The sequence below is a fragment of the Trachurus trachurus genome (assembly GCF_905171665.1).
Source record: "Trachurus trachurus genome assembly, chromosome: 3".
Taxonomy (NCBI): domain Eukaryota; kingdom Metazoa; phylum Chordata; class Actinopteri; order Carangiformes; family Carangidae; genus Trachurus; species Trachurus trachurus.
The window spans coordinates 27,021,445-27,040,804 of record NC_139893.1 but is presented as its reverse complement, the minus strand read 5'-3'; the positions used below and the strand labels follow the sequence as shown (position 1 = coordinate 27,040,804).

Here is a 19,360-nt window from a genome sequence, read left to right as displayed (position 1 = left end):
TCAGAGAAGACCCTGGACACGCTGGAGGAACTATGTCGCTCGACAGGCCTGGGACTGCCTTGGGATGGATGGATGGATGGTCGACATTGGTGTTTCAGACAAACTGCCTTTACTCACATGGACCTAATGCAGTGGACAGAACAAAAGACAGCTGTATGTTTATTGTGTCTGACAACAATAGCCTACATTCATTGTTGTTCTGGACAGATTATGTTGCTCATATTCTATGACAATTAATCATCACATCTAATAATAAACTATCACTACAGATTGAAAAGTAAGAACACAAGGGGAAATACTGAATATAAACAGCAAATAACTAAAAGCTGAACATCAAAAAATGAATATTCATTGACACTCATACACACAGGGATCAGTGTAATGTTAATACACACGTGTGGTGTAGGCTACTGAGCCAAAAACAACATATACCATACGTATTTATTTATGATTCTAGTGTGTAGCCTACCACCCTACTGTATCGTGCGGTATATATGATTGTGTTTATTGTTTAGCCTTCTTGTTATGTTATGTTTTCATACAATAAAAAAAGTAACAGCCTAACATGGGTAGGATGAGTGTCAGACTGTAATGATAAAACTGTGTGGAAGAAACTTAGACGATTTGATTCACTGGTCTTTAAGTAGTTAATATGTATCATATCATTAAAAGTCTTTGGACCTGGAGGTTTAACGTGACTGATAATAAGTGACGCAGTGAGACCTGAGAAAAGAGTCTCAATCCTGGCGTGTTGGTCGTTTTATTGTGAAAGGGTCCTTCCGGATGTGTGTCCCGGCGTGTTCCGGTTAGCTTGACGCTGAACCGTTTCCTGCCCCAGTCGGACCCGTTACAGTAGAAACCAGTCCGGAACCAGTGCTCCCACCGAGTCCAGCGAGCCCAGCACCGTGTCGGCGGGTCCTGGGAAGACGGAGGCGGCCGGAGGTTCCGTTACATTACCGGCAGCACCGGGACGAAGGGCGGGAAAATGGCAAAGACGTACGACTATCTGTTCAAACTGCTTCTGATCGGTGACAGCGGCGTCGGTAAAACCTGCCTCCTGTTCCGGTTCAGCGAGGACGCCTTCAACACCACCTTCATCTCCACCATCGGTCAGTCCGCCGCGGCCCCGTGGGGTCCGGGGTGGGGTGGGGGTGTCAGTGAGACACGGGGAGGGGAGGGGAGGGGAGGGGAGGGGAGGGGCTGCTTCCCCCAGGAAAGTGAAAGCGTTTGATGAAGAGGAGGGGGAGGCGGGGTGACCTTTGACCCCACTGTTCAGGACGACTTCATCATCAGGTCCAACTTGCTGAAGTGATCAGCTGGTTGTCATGGTGATGAAGGTACAGGTACCTAATGATGGTAACTGGTTGGCATGGTAATGGTGGTTGCCATGATGATGGTTTTTATGGTTGTTGTCTGTGATAGTGATGATGGTTGTCGTGGTGATGGTGGTTGTGATAGTGATGATGGTTGTGGTGGTTGTTGGTTGTCGTGGTGATGGTGGTTGTGATAGTGATGATGGTTGTTGGTTGTCGCGGTGATGGTGGTTGTTGGTTGTCGCGGTGATGGTGGTTGTGATAGTGATGATGGTTGTTGGTTGTCGCGGTGATGGTGGTTGTTGGTTGTCGCGGTGATGGTGGTTGTGATAGTGATGATGGTTGTGGTGGTTGTTGGTTGTCGTGGTGATGGTGGTTGTGATAGTGATGATGGTTGTGGTGGTTGTTGGTTGTCGTGGTGATGGTGGTTGTGATAGTGATGATGGTTGTGGTGGTTGTTGGTTGTCGTGGTGATGGTGGTTGTGATAGTGATGATGGTTGTTGGTTGTCGCGGTGATGGTGGTTGTTGGTTGTCGCGGTGATGGTGGTTGTGATAGTGATGATGGTTGTTGGTTGTCGCGGTGATGGTGGTTGTTGGTTGTCGTGGTGATGGTGGTTGTGATAGTGATGATGGTTGTTGGTTGTCGCGGTGATGGTGGTTGTTGGTTGTCGTGGTGATGGTGGTTGTGATAGTGATGATGGTTGTTGGTTGTCGCGGTGATGGTGGTTGTTGGTTGTCGCGGTGATGGTGGTTGTGATAGTGATGATGGTTGTTGGTTGTCGCGGTGATGGTGGTTGTGGTGGTTGTTGGTTGTCGTGGTGATGGTGGTTGTGATGGTGATGATGTTAGGGTGTCTGCAGGCTGCCATAGTGATGACAGTTGTAATACCTGTCATGGTTGTCATGGTGAACAGGGCTGGGAGGTGTTGCTCCCTGCACGTCGTTCTCCTCCTGACTCAGGCGAGCCACACCTGTCTCCTAGACAACACCGCTCTGTGTTGCTGTAGTTTGTGTGAGGAGCTGCTCCGGCTGCGACGCCACCGTCCTCGGTGTGGAGCCATGGACGCGTCCTGGTGTCACCACCACCCACACGCCTTTACCCCCGTTGCTGCCATAGCTGCTCAGTGGGGGGACAGGTGAGGACGAGGCCTGCTGGACCACTACACCGGCTCCAACCACCAGCTACGTGCCCTCACTGATGGTTGGATTGATCGTCTACTGGGTGATGTGTCTCTTCCCACAGTGACGTCCTCACATGTCTGAGTTGATAAATCACAGTAAACCAGAGACATCACACTTTGGTTTAAAATGGTGGTTGACTTATTACCGAACTGTTGGAGCTGTAGAGGGGAAAATGTCCCCGATACGACGTTTAAACAGAGACGGTCCTCATAAAGATAGACATCCAGGTACACACACACACACACACATGGTGTGTTTCCGGTGTCACGAGCAGAGTGTGTCGCTCTTCTGTTTCTGATGGAAACAGGAAGTGGGAACTGTCTTCTTCTGTCTGCACTGACACACTGTCTCTGTTACCCTCTTTGTACGGACTGTGGTGAGTCTGGCTGTTGTCTGAAGGCTCAGGTCTGGGGGGGGGGGGGGGGGGGGGGGGGGGGGGGGGGTGAACATATAATGTCAAGGACAGTCCCCCACATGTATAGACAGACATGAGTAGTCCCCTCTAGATGAGTCAGTGTGTGTGTGACGGTATAACAGATCAAACTCCCGTTGCTTGTTGTTCCTCATGTTCCCACATTGCTTTCTACACAGTAATGTTGCCGTGGTTACTGTCCTGCTCAGCCTGTTGCTGTGTGACCTCTGACCTCTGACAGACTGAGCAGCTGTTCCTCGGCTCGCGAAGCAGGAAGTGGAGTTGATGTTTAGTGCTGCATAGAGAGCTGAGGTCGTGATGTCACTTCCTGTCTGGGCACCGGTGCAGTACCAGCTCCTATTGAGTGTGTGTGTGTGTGTGTGTGTGTGTGTGTGTGTGCGTGTGTGTGTGTGTGTGTGTGTGTTATTACAACAACAGCACAAAGAGTAAAGAGGACATTTAACCCAAGAAGAACAAGGGCTGATGGGAAACTGAGTCAATTTAAGGCAAATCCTGTTGTTGTTATTGTTGGTTTTAGCCGTAAAATATCTTCAGTGACTTCACAAGTAGCCGTTATAATGTAACACAGTCACAGACGCCTGCGTCCCTCGTCACCTGTGACACCGGAGTCGCCTGCAGAGTGTGGCGTGAGGTGCGTGCAGGGATCGGCGTGATGATGTCAGCGACTCCTCCCACCCGCTCCACCTCCGTGACATCATGAGGAGTCTGGTTGTAGTTTGTCTCTTGTCGCTGGTTTTCTCCCAGTTCAGCTGCAGGAATGTAAAACGAGCTCCCACAATCCTCTGCTGCTGTGGTCACACAGAGGATGCACTGTCACCAGACTCATGAGAGTCAGCTGACCTCTGAGTGTGTGCGTGTGTGTGTGTGTGTGTGTGACCATATGAACATTTGTATGTAAAGTATGTGAGAGATGTGTGTTGAACACAATGAGCCACATTGAACAGTAGAGAGTGAAACTGTGACTGTGTTGTTACAGTGACTTAATGAGTAAATTGGATGTGTGTGTGTCTACGTGTGTGTGTGTTTGTGTGTGTGTTATACACACGTCCCTTTTATATATAGTATATATATTTTTTAAACTTTATTTTTCACGCTTTTTGCACAAAACATAGGCAGCGTCAGTGTAACGGACAAAAGTAGGTATGGGTACAATATGATGTGGCTAAATAATACAAATGCTTGCCATGTTGTGCCCTTATAGATACAAAAGAAACATTAAAAAAGGAGAGAAGAAAACCAAGAAGCATATGTACATATCTGTGCACGTGATATCTCGATATCTCAACACATGTTCGCTTACACCCATATGACTAAATACACGTCCCTTTTATATTGAATATGACTCGTGCAGTACCGTGAGTTGAGGTACTGTGTTGAATATGAGTCGTGCAGTACCGTGAGTTGAGGTACTGTGTTATGACTGATCAGATCTCAAGTTGATAAAACAATGTCTTTATTTTTATTTAATGTGGTCCTGCCTGAGTGAAGAGCATCTAAGCCTCTCACTCTGACCCTCTCTGTGACATTTACAGCTCTCGGTGGGGGGGGGGGTGAACTGCTGCTTCCTGTGGCGAGCTGAGGTCATTTCCTGCAGGGTGCGGCGATAACAATTGAGTGCTGTGCTGCCATCTTGGTGCCATGACTGAGCGTCTCACGCTGCGGTCACACAGGATCTCTGAGTCTGAGCCGCCACGTTCACATCTGGGCTGAGGCCACGTCATGAGGGGGGGGGGGGGGGGGGGGGGGGGGGGGGGGGGGGGGGGGGGGGGGGGTCCTGAGCTCACATCACTGGGCTTATTGAAACAGAGCCTGAACTATCAGTTAGTAAATGTCGATAATCATCAGTTAATATCAGTTGTATTGGTTTATAGCATCATGACACTGTGTCTTTCGGAGGGGGGGGTCAGTGTGAGGAGTGAGGGGCCCCGAGCTCAGTACACGAGAGGCAGGCAGCGGTCTGGGGGAGGATGTGGAGCTGTCAGGCTTTGTTTCCGCAGCTTCTTCTTGGAAACAGATTTTTGTCGTCAGAGCAGGAAACGTTTGGTCGCGTTCATTAAAAATATCTCTGACTTCCTCCTTCGCCACCAGCGACACACCCCCTCCTCAGCTGATTCACCTCACAGCAGAGTGTGTTTTAAGCCCCTCCCCCTCCTGCCACCTGGGTGCGGTCAATCAGCACATTAGGAAACAGTCCGGCTGAAGATGAGGGTCTAATAATGAGACCCCCACCATGGTGCTCTAACCCTGATGTTTCTCTTCTCTTTCAGGAATCGACTTTAAGATCCGGACGATAGAGCTCGATGGCAAGAAGATCAAACTGCAGATCTGGTGAGTCGGCGTTCAACACCTGACCCGCCTCCTGACCTTTGACCCACTCCGGTGTCCAATATGATATCCATATGTTGTTATATTCTGGTATAATCACTGCTCAGTGACGTAATCCAGCGGACGGACACTGATTGGCTGGTGACTGTAATGGGTCAGAGGTCAGCGAGAGGGAAATGCTTAATGGAGTTGCGCGCCCACACACTCACACAGACAATGATGCTGATGTTGTGTCGGTGGACGTTTCAACCTTGGACTGATGTCACTTCCTGTTCCTGCAGGGATACGGCGGGTCAGGAGCGGTTCAGGACCATCACGACAGCCTATTACAGAGGGGCTATGGTGAGTCCCCCCCACCCTGATTACCTCCCTGTCATTGGACGAGAAGAATAAGAGCTGGTTCGAGCGTTCAGACTGAAAGCACTGAAACATACCTTAAAGGGATAGTTCACCCAAAATTCAAATTTCACTAATTTTCTACTCACCCTCATGTCGACTAGGTCGCTTTCACACCTGAAAGTCCGGAGTTTTGGTCCGGTCTGTGTTCACACTGTCCCTTGTCAAAACGCACCTTTTTTGTAAACAAATGACACGTGGTCTACAGGTCGTTCAGCTATTGGTCAGAAAATTTGTGAGGGAAAATCACTTTCATCATGTCATTGTGTACGGCAATAATGGAGAAAGAGCGCTATGCAGACATGAATGAATGAAACGATATTGCGTTGGTCGAGCCAAAAGCCGAAAAATCTATTCGTGGTTGACGCAATTTATTATGGGAAACACTGCTGTTTTGGTTTGCTTCCTGTATTTGGTCCTATTAAAAGTACGATTACGTTCTCACCTGAAGCGAACCGGACCATGGTTCACTTCGAACCGGACCGAGTCCTGACTTTTTTGGGGGACCATGGTCCGCTTGTTTGGCCGACAAAAGTCCGGACCGTGGCCCGGGGGAGTGTTCACACCTGAAATTTTGGTTCGGACCAAACTGAAAAGTCCTAAAGTCCGGACCAAACGAGGCTAGTGTGAAAGCGACCTTAAGGGTTGGGAGAAGTCATCCGTGCCTTTTTGGAGTTACAGCGGGGCTCGGCGCAGCACTGCATTGCCATATGACGGTCGCAAACGGGGCTCACTTTTCTTCGTCCAAAAAGACACACCAAAAAACATCCAAATACCTCCACACAGCTTGTCCACAGGCAGAGCAGTGAACTGAGACACTGGGAGCTTCCGCTACAAACAAGCTTAAAATATAGCCTTAATTTTTTTCGGAACAATTTCTCATGTCGGGGCTTCAATACAAGAGGGACATTACAGACGAGCACTATGGAGGTATTTGGATGTTTTTTGGTGTGTCTTTTTGGACGAAGAAAAGTGAGATCCGTTCGCAACCGTCATATGGACATGCAGTGCTGCACAGAGCCCCGCTGTAACTCAGAGAAGGCACGGAGGACTCTGAAACTTCTCCCAGCCCTTAGTCGACATGAGGGTGAGTAGATAATGAGTGAAATTTGAATTTTGGGCGAACTATCCCTTTAAGTTATTCATTATACACACACTCACCGTCCCGTCTGTGTTTCAGGGCATCATGCTGGTGTATGACATCACCAACGAGAAGTCCTTCGACAACATCAGGAACTGGATACGAAACATTGAGGAGGTACGACACAAACAATATGGCTGCTCGGGGCGGTGACCTCTGACCTGAAGGTGGATGTGATGGACAACCTGTGTTCCTGTGTGTGTGGTTGTGTGTGTGTTTCAGCACGCCTCCTCAGACGTGGAGAGGATGGTCCTGGGAAACAAGTGTGACATGAACGATAAGAGACAAGTGTCCAAGGAGAGAGGAGAGAAGGTGAGAGATGATTGATCAGTGATGAGCTGCCGATTGATTTAAAATGAATCAAAGTTCTCGATCTGTGTGATTTATTAATGAATTTATATTGGATACCATCGTGTTCATTTTAAAACATGACAAAGTATCATGTGTAGATCTGTTTGTCAGGATGATAGTTACCATGGTTATGCTGATCGACATTAGATCAAAGACTCTGTTTCCTTCTGTGTGTTGATCAGTTGGCGATCGACTACGGGATCAAGTTTTTGGAAACAAGTGCAAAGTCCAGCATCAACGTGGAAGAGGTCAGTCTGAGTTGTTTTACGTCCGTGTCTTCATCTGCTCAATCATGAATAATGTTGTTAATGTGATCTGAGATGAAACAGCGACGCCTGCAGGTGAACTCAGGTAGAGACACGTCAACAATATGACCACATGACTGCAGTGAAACTCTGATGTGTCTGTTACCAACGCGTGTTTGAGAACAAGCTGGAGTTAAAGTCAGACTGTCTCTGCTGCAGACAGCTAGTTCATGTTTGAGATGTTTGAAATATTTTAATTTGTGAGATTTGTGATAGATATTGAACCTGAAGTTAGGACCACAATGGAAATAACAGGACCACAATGGAAATAAGCCTTTGGGCTTTATTGTGTTTTAATCCTTTTGAACACTTGTTTAACGTTGTTCAATAAAGTTTTCAATTCAATTCAATTCAATTCAATTCAATTCAATTCAATTCAATTCAATTCAATTCAATTCAATTCAATAACCTTTAATCCTAGTTCATAGTACAGGCCTCATGCCTCAGGCACTGGTCCCTGGTCCTGGTCCTTGTTCAGGTGGTGTTGATGATGTTTTTATCTCTTCAGGCTTTTTTCACTCTGGGCAGAGACATCATGACCAGACTCAACAGGAAAATGGTGAGTTCACAGACTCTATTTATTTCAGTTTCATGTAACCTCAACATTATGAGTTCACACCAGTTAAATCCAGTGTTCATCCACAGTTTATTTATAGAGCAGTTATAGTTGTACATGTATAAATACATATTTGGAAAGAGAGCAATAAAAAGATGATAGAAGAGCTGGATAACGGTGGTGTCACAGCACTGATCTTCAGCTGTGGAGTGAAAAGGAAATGTGACAAACCAGGATTCAATGTGCATCATGGTGTGAAGCTAAACTGGGCCGACGACTCCCCATAGTAACGTGATCGTGTTAAAACAAACAGGTGTTGACAGACAGCTGTCTGGATTATTCGTATTATATATGTAGTATATACAATACACACACACACACACACACACACACTGATGTCAGAAGCTGAGTGAACGTATTCTTCTTCTCCTCCTCCTCTTCTTCTTCTTCTTCCAGAATGACAACAACCCATCAGGTGGGGGCGGTCCAGTGAAGATCACAGAGTCTCGCTCTAAGAAGAGCTTCTTCAGGTGTACGCTGCTGTAGGTGGAGCCTCCTGGGACCCCCCCCCCCCCCCCCCCCCCCCCCCCCCCCGATGGAGGAACAACAAACATGAGGAACCAAACGTGTTGATTTCATCTGCTCGGATCAGACTCTTCTTCTCCTCTCCTCCTCCTGCACGCCCCTGCTCCCCCTCCTCCTCCTCCTCCTCCTCCTCCTCCTCAGAGTCTTAACATGGTTTTAAGAGAGAGATGATGATGATGAAGTGTGAATGTCAGAGATGAAGAGCAGAGTCTCAGTTTTCTTTTTCTTTTTCCTTTTTTCATGTTTCAGTGTTTTATTTTTCCAAAGATCGAAGCCTTAACGGAGTGAACGACATCACACTGATTCCAATCACTCATCAATATCAAGAGATTAATCAAGAGAGCTAATACTGAATTAATTCAAATGAAAAGATTTCTCATCTAATCTCTTCTTGATTATCAACTAACAAAATTATAATTTTTGAATATTCAGTTCAAATGATTTGAGCTGATTGATAAAGTTTGCATTGAATGAAATCGTTCACAAGTTAAAATCTCCTTGTTAAAGAAACAAACTGTGAATCTCAAAGGTCAAAAAATCACGTTTATGTCTTAAAATGTTCCATTATCAGTTCTGAACGGAGTCAGACGAGACTTCAAATAGTATATCTAGTCACTGATACAGTTTTTGTATTTTTCTTAAGATACTTATTTGTTTCATTATTATTTCTACTTTAACAGAGGATTTTCTCCTGTGGCTCAAACAGGAAGTGGCTCTGAATATAAAACTGATAATATATAATGATACCTGTGATCATTAATATTTAAACGTGTTTGAAGGACAGTGACTTGACGCGTCGTCATAAAAATCACAGAAGGAGAAAATCGCACAGAGGAACCAGATCAGTTTTTACTGCAGCTTTTCTATATTTTTATATTTTATCTTGTTTCTTTAAAAACCACTCAAAGCTTTTTATGATTTTTATTTTTTTTAACATTTCTGAGGAATCTGTTTGTTTGTTTGTTGTTTTTGTATCAACCTGAACTATTTCAGTTCTTGTCGTGTACAAATATTCACAGTCACTGCTGGACTCACAGAAACTTGAGTCTCATTAATAAAAGTTAACAGGTCATAAAAGATGTAACCACCGATCAGCTGTTTCCAGCTGTTGGTCACGAGGACAGATGTTTCCATGTATTGAACTGTGTGTTGTGTTTACAGGCTTACTGCAGTATTATCAGACTATTATCACATAATTAATCTCCATCTGAAACAGCATCACTGATCAATCATCCTGATTGATACTAATCAATACTTGATTGATCTGCCAGTTTATATCTGTTACTAATTCATCAATATTTAGTTACTTATATTTGTATCTAATATCTAATTAATCAATTTGAATCAATTGATTAAAAAAGAAAAAGTATTGATCAGGTTGTAGAATGAATGTAAATGAGCATAAGTAAAAATAATCAGCTGATCAATATCAGTGGAGATAATCAATTAGACCAATCAGACAAAACCAACTTCACTCTGTTGTTTTATTGTTGAAGTTTGTTGTTTTTTCAGCACTTTGTAACTTTGCTAAAAGAGTGCTATGCAAAATATATTATAATAATTATTATTGTTTGTTGTTTTGTTACTGAAGTTTACTTTAGTTTTTTCACATTAAAATCAGTTTTCAGACGTTTTCACTTCAGTCTGATGTTTGTTTGTTTTCACATGAATTTGAATAAAGATTTTATATTTCAACTTTGTCCAGTTCTTATTATTGATCTACTGATGATTGATTATTTAGTGATTTTAAACTTTTTCTGCTTCCTGTTTGTATAAACCTAATTTGGACTGATTCAGACTCTTATTGTGAAAGGGCTGATTCAGACTCTTATTGTGAAAGTTCTGACTGCAGTGACCTCGCCCATAGATATATAAACATGCTGTTGATGATTAGTGATTAGTAACATGGTTGGCTTTTAAGCTAGTGGATCTGTTAATTGTGATGTTCACTTGAATGAATCAAAATTTTAAATGATCATTCATTATCATTCGTCATAGTCACACTCAGACATAACAGCTGATCAACAATCTAATCTTAATAACAATAAAAACCTAAAACTCGTTTACCATATATATCCTGGCGTCCCCACTGAGAAGTTAGACATGTCTCTCTCTCTGTGTGTGTGTGTGTGTGTGTGTCTCCCTCCTCATACTGAAACATAAGACAAAGAGTTCCCTTGACGACCAAACAAACATCACCCGCTGCAGGAAGTATTTCACATTAGAGCTCTGAGGCCACGGATCTATAATAAATCCACGGCCCGAGGCGAGCAACTCGATCTGGTTTCCTGTTCATACCGCGGCGGTTACAGGCCTGAGACCAGCAGACTGGACCTGTTCAGGGAGGGCTCAGACCTTCACCTTCAGGTCAGCGGAAGTTGGTGACCGGACAGTGAAGTCACCTGCTGTCACGCTGTGTGGGCGGGGCCTGTGACGCTCATATTCTGTATATTTTACTGCATGGATCTATTATAAAAAATAATATAATACATCCATGATTTGCTGTTACAGGTAGAGCCGCCATTCGGGCCTGGGGCCACACATGAGTAGAAGCCCATTGATGATTCAGGAGGATTTCTTTTGTCTAAGTCTATATTTAGTTTTTTAGGAAAATCCTACAGACTCTACCTTTAAACACCTGTCCTGAGTCTCCGCCCCCTCGTTCCTGTCTGTGGCCAGGACCAATCAGGAGCAGGAGAGTGGCCTTCAGTGAGGAGACGGAGACAGCAGCTGATCTCAGTGTCTGTCCACCTCCTCTACTCCCTGTTGTAGCTACTCACACGCACCGGAAGGCGGAGCTGTTGTTCAAGCGCTGATTCTGTTTATAGTTGTTGATGATAAATGCAATTTTGTAAGGCTGAAACTAAAAGTATCATTCAATCATTTTACAAGTGCTCAATTTTGTATTACTTTTTGGAAAGTCTTGGAGAAATATTTATTGAACAAATTACATTTAAGATTCGTATTGAAGAGAAAAAAAAAATTCTGAGTTTGTTTCACAAAAAATAATATGTATAACATTGTTAACCTTTTAATTTGTTAGGTAAATTTCACATTCACAAAGCCAAAATGTCAAAAGCAACCCCATCATTTAAATTATTTTTTAATTAAATTAAATTACTTTAAGTCTTAAAATATATAGAAAATAACAAAAAGTGTATTGGTCCTCAAATGTTATTCACAATATCTCAATTAATAGTCTGCCATATATATACTTTTCATTGATTTGTTTATCTTTATTTTCCTTCTTATGTCCTTTTTTTTGGAAATGGAATTGTCTGAATGTTTGTAAATAATTTGTTCTTTTCTTTGTACCTTGTCTACTTCAACATCCTTTACCTTTGCCTTTACCGTCAGTTTTGCTGTAGGTAAAATGAGGGGGCTGAGACACAAACACAAACCTGTGAATGGATCAGATCAAACTATCAAACAAGGCGATGATAACAATAATCGTATTCAGTTGCTGAACTCTGATGAGCCATTTGACCTGTGTTTCAGAAGAGGATGAAGCTTCTGTCCACGCCGAGGGAAATCTACCAGCTGACCTCAGATCAGATCAGGTCAGCCATACACGACTGATGATCTGTGTTTGTTGCCACAGCGACCAATGTCAGACTGACGTCATGGAGTCGTTTCAACAAACTCTTGTTTATTTTTTTAAGTAAGAAAAGTGACAAACACTGTTTATTTACACACATGTACACACTCTCGCTGATCCTGGGCCAGATCAGACTCTGTTCCTGGAGCAGCTGTGAGGAGCTCAACTACACATAGAAACTCTAACAGTTATTTACACAACAAACTACTGAACCTGCACAAACACATAAATAACAACAGCTGATTCAACTCAGGCACAGTCAGCTGATCAGACTCCACCGCCAGGTTCAAACTGCAGCAGGAAGGACACACACCTGCAGAGAGACACACACACACAGTTTAATGTCGTGACATAGGAGCATTAACAGATGAAGATGTTTTTATTCTATAAACTGTTTTGAATGTTTGAATGTATTCATGTGACTGTTAGATTCTGATCATGTGACCACAGCTGTGAAGATCACATGACTGTGAAGAGAACATGTTTGTGTCTGTGAACTGTTTAAATAAAGTTTATCTGAGGCAGCTGGAGGGAAACTGGAGACATAAAGCAGAGCATGCTGCGAGTTCATCTGCAGACAGGTGAGGACAGAGACAGAACTGGTACGGACAGGTGGATGTTGACTCACAGTGGCGTCCTCCAGGTGAGCTGCCTCACACAATGGTTGCCGGGCCGATGACAGCAGCAGACGTCTGAGGACGGAGACACAGGGTTAACACCTGATGGGTCTCCGCTGCGACGCCTCCGTCGTCTTCTGCGTCTCTACTCACCGCTGACATGTACTGGCTGCTGACCAGCTGTTTGTTGGAGGAGGAGGAGGAGGAGGAGGAGGGCTGGCTGCAGGGGCGGGGCTCCTCGGCCAGCGGCTCCTGGAGGTGGGCGGAGACGCAGCCGCTGTCGGAGCCGGTGGAGCCGGAGAGGCAGCGCGAGGACGAGCCGGAGCTCTCAGTAGCTGAGGGAGCGAGGGAGGGACAGACGGTTAGTGAGGGGAGAGGAGTGAGAGCTGCTGAGACACAACGTCTGTGTACGTACTCATGGAGGGCTGGCTGCCCGTCTCGTGCTCCTGCTCATCCTCCTCGATGCAGGAGGCGCTGAAGGAGCCCTCGGCCGCAGAGGAGGGGGGGAGGGTTTGGCTGAGGAGGGCGGAGGAGGAGGGAGGGGGGTTAAAGGTCATACAACGATGTCATGAGGTCATACGATGGCGTTTCACTGTGAACCAGACCGAACCGGACCAACCTTATATTTTATTTATTTTCTATATGTATATACATATTTAAAATATAGCTATTTTTATATTCTGTATTAAGCCTTGTAGATTTGCTTTTATTTTAATTTTACGCGTTCTTACTGAGATTGTATGTAAATTTGAACTACAATACATTTTGAAAGAAAAAAAGAACCGGACTGGACCATGTGGTACCTGTACATGTGCAGGTTGAGCGGCCCCAGCAGGCTGGAGGAAGAAGGTCCTGACGTCCCGGAGTCAGAGGTCACCGCTGCTCGTTTGAAAGGGTTGGAGTGGTCGAAGACGGAGACGGCGATGGACGCCCTCGTCCTGGCACCTGGAAACACATCACACTGATGAATAATATCAATAACACAGGCACTGAGGAGTCAAACGCCATCACGTCCCCTCTGACTGACTGCCTGACAGCTGGCGTTACCTCTGCTCTTCATGATGTAATGGACGGCCCGGTCGCTGATGGCGGCGTCGCTCGGCTGAATGTCCAGAAACGGTTTGCTGCCAACGCCCATCGACACCATCTCTTTCAGGCGCATCTCTGAACGGACATGACATCATCGTTAGACCATTACATCACAGAGGAAGAGGACCTGAGAGCGACAGGCCCCGCCCCTCTCTACCTTTGTTCCTGGTGGCCTGCGTCCACAGGATCCTGGCGATGTCGCACGTCCAGGTGAGTTTAGCGTCCGCTGAGGGAGCCTGAAGGATGAAGGTCTGGTTCTTGGACGTCCTCCTCCTGAACCAGATCTCAAACTTCAGCCCGCTGTCACCTGTGGACTCTGTCAGCCCCACGTCAGCCGTCTGAGGGACGAACAGGACAGGGGTCAGGGGTCAAACATAGTCTAGTTTGAACGTAAGTTCTAATTTAGGATGGAGTTTACGCACTACTAACATTTTAAGTGTTGCAGCAGCTGAGATAGTTCCAACGTACAAAAATAAACGGTCAGAGATATTTTGGACATTACCACTGCACTGCTCGACAGTTTATTTTTGTAAAGAAATCATCACAACAAGGAAAAAGTGTTTGTTTCTGTGGCAGGGAGAAGGCGCTCTGCGATTGGATAGTAATGTCTTTACAGGATGTTTCAGAGTTCGGCTGTCTGAGGTGAGTGATAACATGCAAAAACATACTGTTTATACTGGTTTATACTGTACAGTTTATGAGTTCAATGGTGTGTCATAAGGATTCGAGTCATGTACCATAGATATTTGATTGTTTTTTGAGTGTTTGTTGTGGTTGAAAAAATTGCCCCCATACTTTAGCGTTGTGGCTATCGCTAGCCCCGGGTAGCCATGGTGTAACTCCGGTTTGCCTGCATCAATTTTAGTCGCGTTTTTTGCTCCCCCCAACACTGGGTGACCATCAGGACAACGATTTAGGGGTCAAAAATGACCGGAATTCTCCTTTAAATCCTCCACCTAGTTCTTAGCAGGTGTTAAGTCACCCGTAGTGGTTGTCATGGCGCATCGTTTGGAGAGGTGGGATGATTAAGAGGAGGGGGACAGAAAGCAAATGTGTGTGTTACATTGGACGTGTGTTTTCCGTGACAGATCCTTTAGAGATGATTTTGATTTATATACGGTTTCATTTCCCTACTCACCGCAGACCGGGGATCTTCGTTACCTTTAATTGTCGGTGCAAGCTGTTTTTATAGATAGATAGATATACTTTATTGATCCCAAGCTGGGAAATTACGTTACCTTAGAACGGCGGAGCAGCGCCGCAAGCTGCTCAGAGCTACGGAGGCTAATGGGATTTCTTGGTTTCCTTCATCAAACTCATCAAATACACAATCCAAAAACTCCAAATCGTCTTGTGGACAAGCTGCGACCTGCACATTCACAACGCTAATAATGGAACGTAACGATACAGAGTTGTTTTTGAGGTACACACAGAGACTGTTTGCCGAAAAACTGCCCACAACGGGAATGCGCCTCAGCGGTTTTGCATGAATTTGCCTCGAAAACAACTCCGTGGGGCCAATGGGCCAATTTGCCAAAATGTTGAACTATCCCTTTAAGGTAGAACGTACACAGAGCTGGTGCAACAGGCTACAGGTGTCACATGTGTCCTGTGATGTCATTACCTTGAACGAGTGCTTGTAGATGAACACGTCCAGCCCTCCCTCCATCTTCTTGGGTTTACTGAAGAGAACCAACTCCTCAAACAGGAAAATGTGGCGCTGACATTTCCTCCGGCCGCTCCAGACCGTGAACTCGTCCTGACGGATCAGCTGACCCTGCTCCTTCAGGTTCACCTGCAAAGACAAGCACCCGCTCCGTCACACTGACACCGATCGATCGTACAAACGGCTGGATTCTATCTGGACCAAACGTACATCACAGTCTCTGATGGCGTCCATCGCCAGCAGGTCGTTGCCATGGCGAAGCTGGAACTTGACCATGTCGGTGGCGGCCTGCAGGGTGGTGAACTCGGCCTCCTGGGCGATGCCCACCTCCTTGCTGAGGTCGGTGAGCAGCAGAGCGTATTTACTCATCCTCTGAATGGGCTTCAGCAGGTAGGACGACAGGTCCATCTTGTCTCCCAGCTCCACCTGCTTCCTCTGGGGGTCAAAGGTCAGAGTCAGGCACATCAGCAGCGTGGGACACAGCTCCCACTCAGGGGTCAAAGGTCACGGGTTAAGGTCTCACCCTGAAGAAGGAGTTTCCATGGTTCAACAGCAGCGCATCAGACTTAGGTTTGTTCTTACTGTAGAGAGCGTAGAGACCGAACTGCTCCTTCTGTGAGACACACACCACATCTGGATCAGCTACACAACATCTGGATCAACCACACAACATCTGTGTGGTTAAATCTCTCTGGCTAGACGCTATATCATATATGTCATCACTTTTCAAGGTCAAGTTTCCTATCTGTCCAATAACCTGCCTACTTGGTAAGAGACCAGTCAACACAGTGGACCGGCTCGGGACTGGAGAGAGTCGTGACTCGGAGAATCTTTAGATCTCCTGAATATGGAGCGGGCAGCTGCTAAAAGACTTTGACAAAAGTCTGGAAGACCAATGGGACATTGTCTACAACAGCCTTATGAAGTGATTTGTATGTCCTTCTTTTCTTTCATATGAACACTCTTGCAATCCCCCCACCCCCCCTTTTTCCCCCCTCGGTGTGTGATTTGTCTGTATGTTGTTTTAAGTTGTAAACAGCCACAATAAAAAACTCTTTATAGCAACCACACAACATCTGGATCAGAAACATGTTTCTCTATAAAGAAGCGGAAAGCTATGACTGGACTTTCACTGACTTCATGTCTCAGCTGATCTGTTTCAGTCGCTCAGTGTGAGGTCACTACTCACATCTGGACGCACATTTGGCTGCAGTTGGCAGCCATTTTTGTTTTTATAACAGAGGTTAAAACACGTTATCTCAGCAGCTATAACACACTGGAGCAAACAGATAACTGTTAGCGTGCTGACCTCATTTCCTCAACACTGGTAAATTAACGGCTGATACCCCTAATCCTGATGTTAGCTATGTAACACATGACACAGTGTGAGTGTGTGTGTGTGTGTGTGCATGTCCTACGTGTCTGAGGAAGCAGTGTGGCACTCTGAGTGGGTGTTTCCAGCAGGCCTCCAGCTCCCTGAGGAAGAACTGGCTGTGGAAGTCGAGGAGCTTCTCCAGGTTCCCGAACACCACGGAGCGTTTCCCCCTCAGGTCCTGCGGCAGGTCGACCCGGTCCATCTCGGGGAAGTAGTGGTGGATGATGTAGCTCAGAGAGCGGACGTACTCCCGCTCTGTGGTCACCATCTCCTCCACGATGTGACGCAGTTTGCTGCACACACAGCAGATGACCACAGGTGAGTTCAGCACCTCCCACTTCCAGACCACTTTCACATCAAGAAGATCTGCTGTCAATCAATTAAATCTCTAAATGAGGCGATCAGATTGATCAGATGCAGGAGAGAACTGCCTCATCAAACCCGACCAGTAGCCGCTCCCACAGGACAAACAGACTGAATTCCCTCCTTAATTTCTTAAACTTGATTGTTGTACAATGAACTCTGGGTAACTAAGGCTTTACAGTGTCATGTTACCATGACAACATCTCTGAGAATCGCCTGTCTGTCTCCGGGGCCAAATTGTTCAAAGGTAATCTGATCAGATTTTGTATAATGGATTGGATGAAATCTTGAAAATGAGTTGTTTAAAACTAAAAGTGGTTTCTGAGATCGGATGATCTCTGTCTGGATCTGTGACCCAATCTTGGTTTTAATCTGGATCAAACCCTCAGTTTGTGTTGTTCAAAATTTTTTGTCGTATCGGGAAAACCTGCATCAGTATTCTGATCCTGGCAGTTTGGTGGATTCAAGGTGGATTTCAGGAACAAAATGACTTAAATTAAATTCAAACTGGTCAAATAAACAATATTTATAATGTAGTATATATACATTTATTGATTTTGTACCTGATTTTTAAACCATTAGAGTGATAAAGTAAATAAAGTAAACTTTTGAATATTCCACAATTGAAGAACTTTTCCCCAACTACTGAAATTTGAAATTTAAAGTTTGAAGTTTGAATTTGAAACACATGAGAGAATATTCACAATATATTTGACTAATGTACTGTATATTTGCTGTTTTTTTTAAATCCATTTAAACAGATGGTAGCAGCAGCAGGTGATACTCAGCCATGTTGATTACCCACCTTCCCCTGGGGCGGCCGTCTCCTGCTGGGCTGCCGCTGGTTCTCGGGGTGCCGGGCGTCCCGGGGCTGCGCAGCGCCTGCCCCACCCAGCCAGGGGAAGCCGTCCTGGGACAGAGCGTGCGGTCTGCGGCCTCGGTGCTGCTGACCTCCAGGCCGCGGATAAACACGCCGGTGTTTCCCCTGCGCGCCGGCTCGCTGAGGGTGCGAGGACACGCAGGTCCGTAACGCAGCACCTCGGGGGTGGGGGGGCAGTCGAAGCTCTGGGTCTTCCTGAGCTGCTGCCGCCTGCAGGGGGAGAAGGAGGAGGAGGAGGAGCAGGTGGAGGAGTCGAGGCGGGGGAGGCTGGGGCTGGAGCAGATATCGACCTGGTCCGAGGCCTCCTCCGAGGAGACGCTGCGGAACAGACGCTGCAGGAGCGGGGTGTGCTGGGGGGTGTGAGGGGAGCTATAGGGAGCAGAGGGGGAGGCGATGGGTGAGGAGGTGAGGGGGGGCAGTGAGGAGGGAGTGCAAGGAGATGAGCTGCAGTCTGTGTCCTTCTCTGGGGTGCAGGGGAAGGATGAGGAGGAGGTCTCGCGGACCCCCCAGAACCCCGACAGTGATCTCCTGGAGGAGACGGAGCTCCTGCTGTGGGTGGAGTCAGAGCGCCGCCGGTGGGCAGAGTCTCGCGTCCTGAGCGCCGCCTCCATCTTCCTGTCAAACATCTTCTTAGTCTCCTGACACTTGGACCAGGCGAAGCTCCACTGGCAGAGGCCTCGCTCCCCCCGCAGCTCGCCCGCCGCCGCCTTCATCTCCTGGAATCGGGTGTCTGCGATTGGTGGGTGCTGCCGCTGGTAGTCCTCCAGGCTGCCAATCACAGCCTGGCATTTGTCCGGCAGCGTGCACTCCTCCATAGTGATCCCAGCTAGGTGACGCATACCCTCCAGCGCCCAGCCATACGCCTGGAAAGAGGACACAGGGCACGTTACATGTCGGTCAATTGATTTTAAAAACTACCGGTAATTAATTAATCACACAAAAAGTCTTCTGAAGAAAAAAAAACATTTAATTAAAGGGATACTTCAACGAAAAAAACAATAATTCACCAATTGTCTACTCACCGTCATGCCAAACAAGGGTTTGGAGTCATCAAAACGCTTTTTGAGTTCCAGGGGGCGTCCGGCTGGCAACAGATTTTCATATAATGGCGGTGGATAGAGTTCACTTTTGAATTGTCCAAAACACACACTATGAAACATCCAAATACCTCCATACTGCTCGTCC

At 46.2% G+C, this 19,360-nt stretch overlaps 2 protein-coding genes across 2 annotated transcripts in view; one reads left to right on the top strand and one right to left on the bottom strand.

The window, feature by feature from the left end:
* The first annotated feature begins 845 nt into the window (after nt 1-845).
* Nucleotides 846-10,222, top strand: LOC311005413 (ras-related protein Rab-8B). The gene is made up of 8 exons (XM_083997813.1): nt 846-1,109; nt 5,196-5,256; nt 5,535-5,595; nt 6,830-6,907; nt 7,013-7,102; nt 7,324-7,389; nt 7,955-8,005; nt 8,459-10,222. The coding sequence occupies exons 1-8, from the start codon at nt 986-988 to the stop codon at nt 8,546-8,548; spliced, it is 621 nt and encodes a 206-aa protein (XP_083853939.1). The 5' UTR covers nt 846-985; the 3' UTR covers nt 8,549-10,222.
* A 2,081-nt stretch (nt 10,223-12,303) lies between these two features.
* plekhg4 (pleckstrin homology domain containing, family G (with RhoGef domain) member 4) overlaps nt 12,304-19,360 on the bottom strand; it is a 37,118-nt gene continuing 30,061 nt past the window's right edge. Inside the window, exons 13-24 of the mRNA XM_084001586.1 lie at nt 18,101-19,038; nt 16,976-17,225; nt 16,081-16,170; nt 15,768-15,992; nt 15,516-15,686; nt 14,049-14,229; nt 13,850-13,966; nt 13,606-13,747; nt 13,218-13,318; nt 12,956-13,137; nt 12,814-12,877; nt 12,304-12,498 (exon numbers count right to left, since the gene is read on the bottom strand). Of these exons, the coding sequence (XP_083857712.1) occupies nt 12,839-12,877; nt 12,956-13,137; nt 13,218-13,318; nt 13,606-13,747; nt 13,850-13,966; nt 14,049-14,229; nt 15,516-15,686; nt 15,768-15,992; nt 16,081-16,170; nt 16,976-17,225; nt 18,101-19,038 (2,436 nt within the window). The 3' untranslated portion in view covers nt 12,304-12,498; nt 12,814-12,838. The remainder of the gene's footprint in view (nt 12,499-12,813; nt 12,878-12,955; nt 13,138-13,217; nt 13,319-13,605; nt 13,748-13,849; nt 13,967-14,048; nt 14,230-15,515; nt 15,687-15,767; nt 15,993-16,080; nt 16,171-16,975; nt 17,226-18,100; nt 19,039-19,360) is intronic.

Excerpts from the sequence above, each read along its gene's own strand:
- LOC311005413 (XM_083997813.1), top strand. The coding sequence starts at position 986 with ATGGCAAAGACGTACGACTATCTGTTCAAACTGCTTCTGATCGGTGAC. Across the intron at positions 6,908-7,012 it reads GGATACGAAACATTGAGGAG|CACGCCTCCTCAGACGTGGA; the intron begins GTACGACACAAA and ends TGTGTGTTTCAG. Across the intron at positions 8,006-8,458 it reads CCAGACTCAACAGGAAAATG|AATGACAACAACCCATCAGG; the intron begins GTGAGTTCACAG and ends TTCTTCTTCCAG.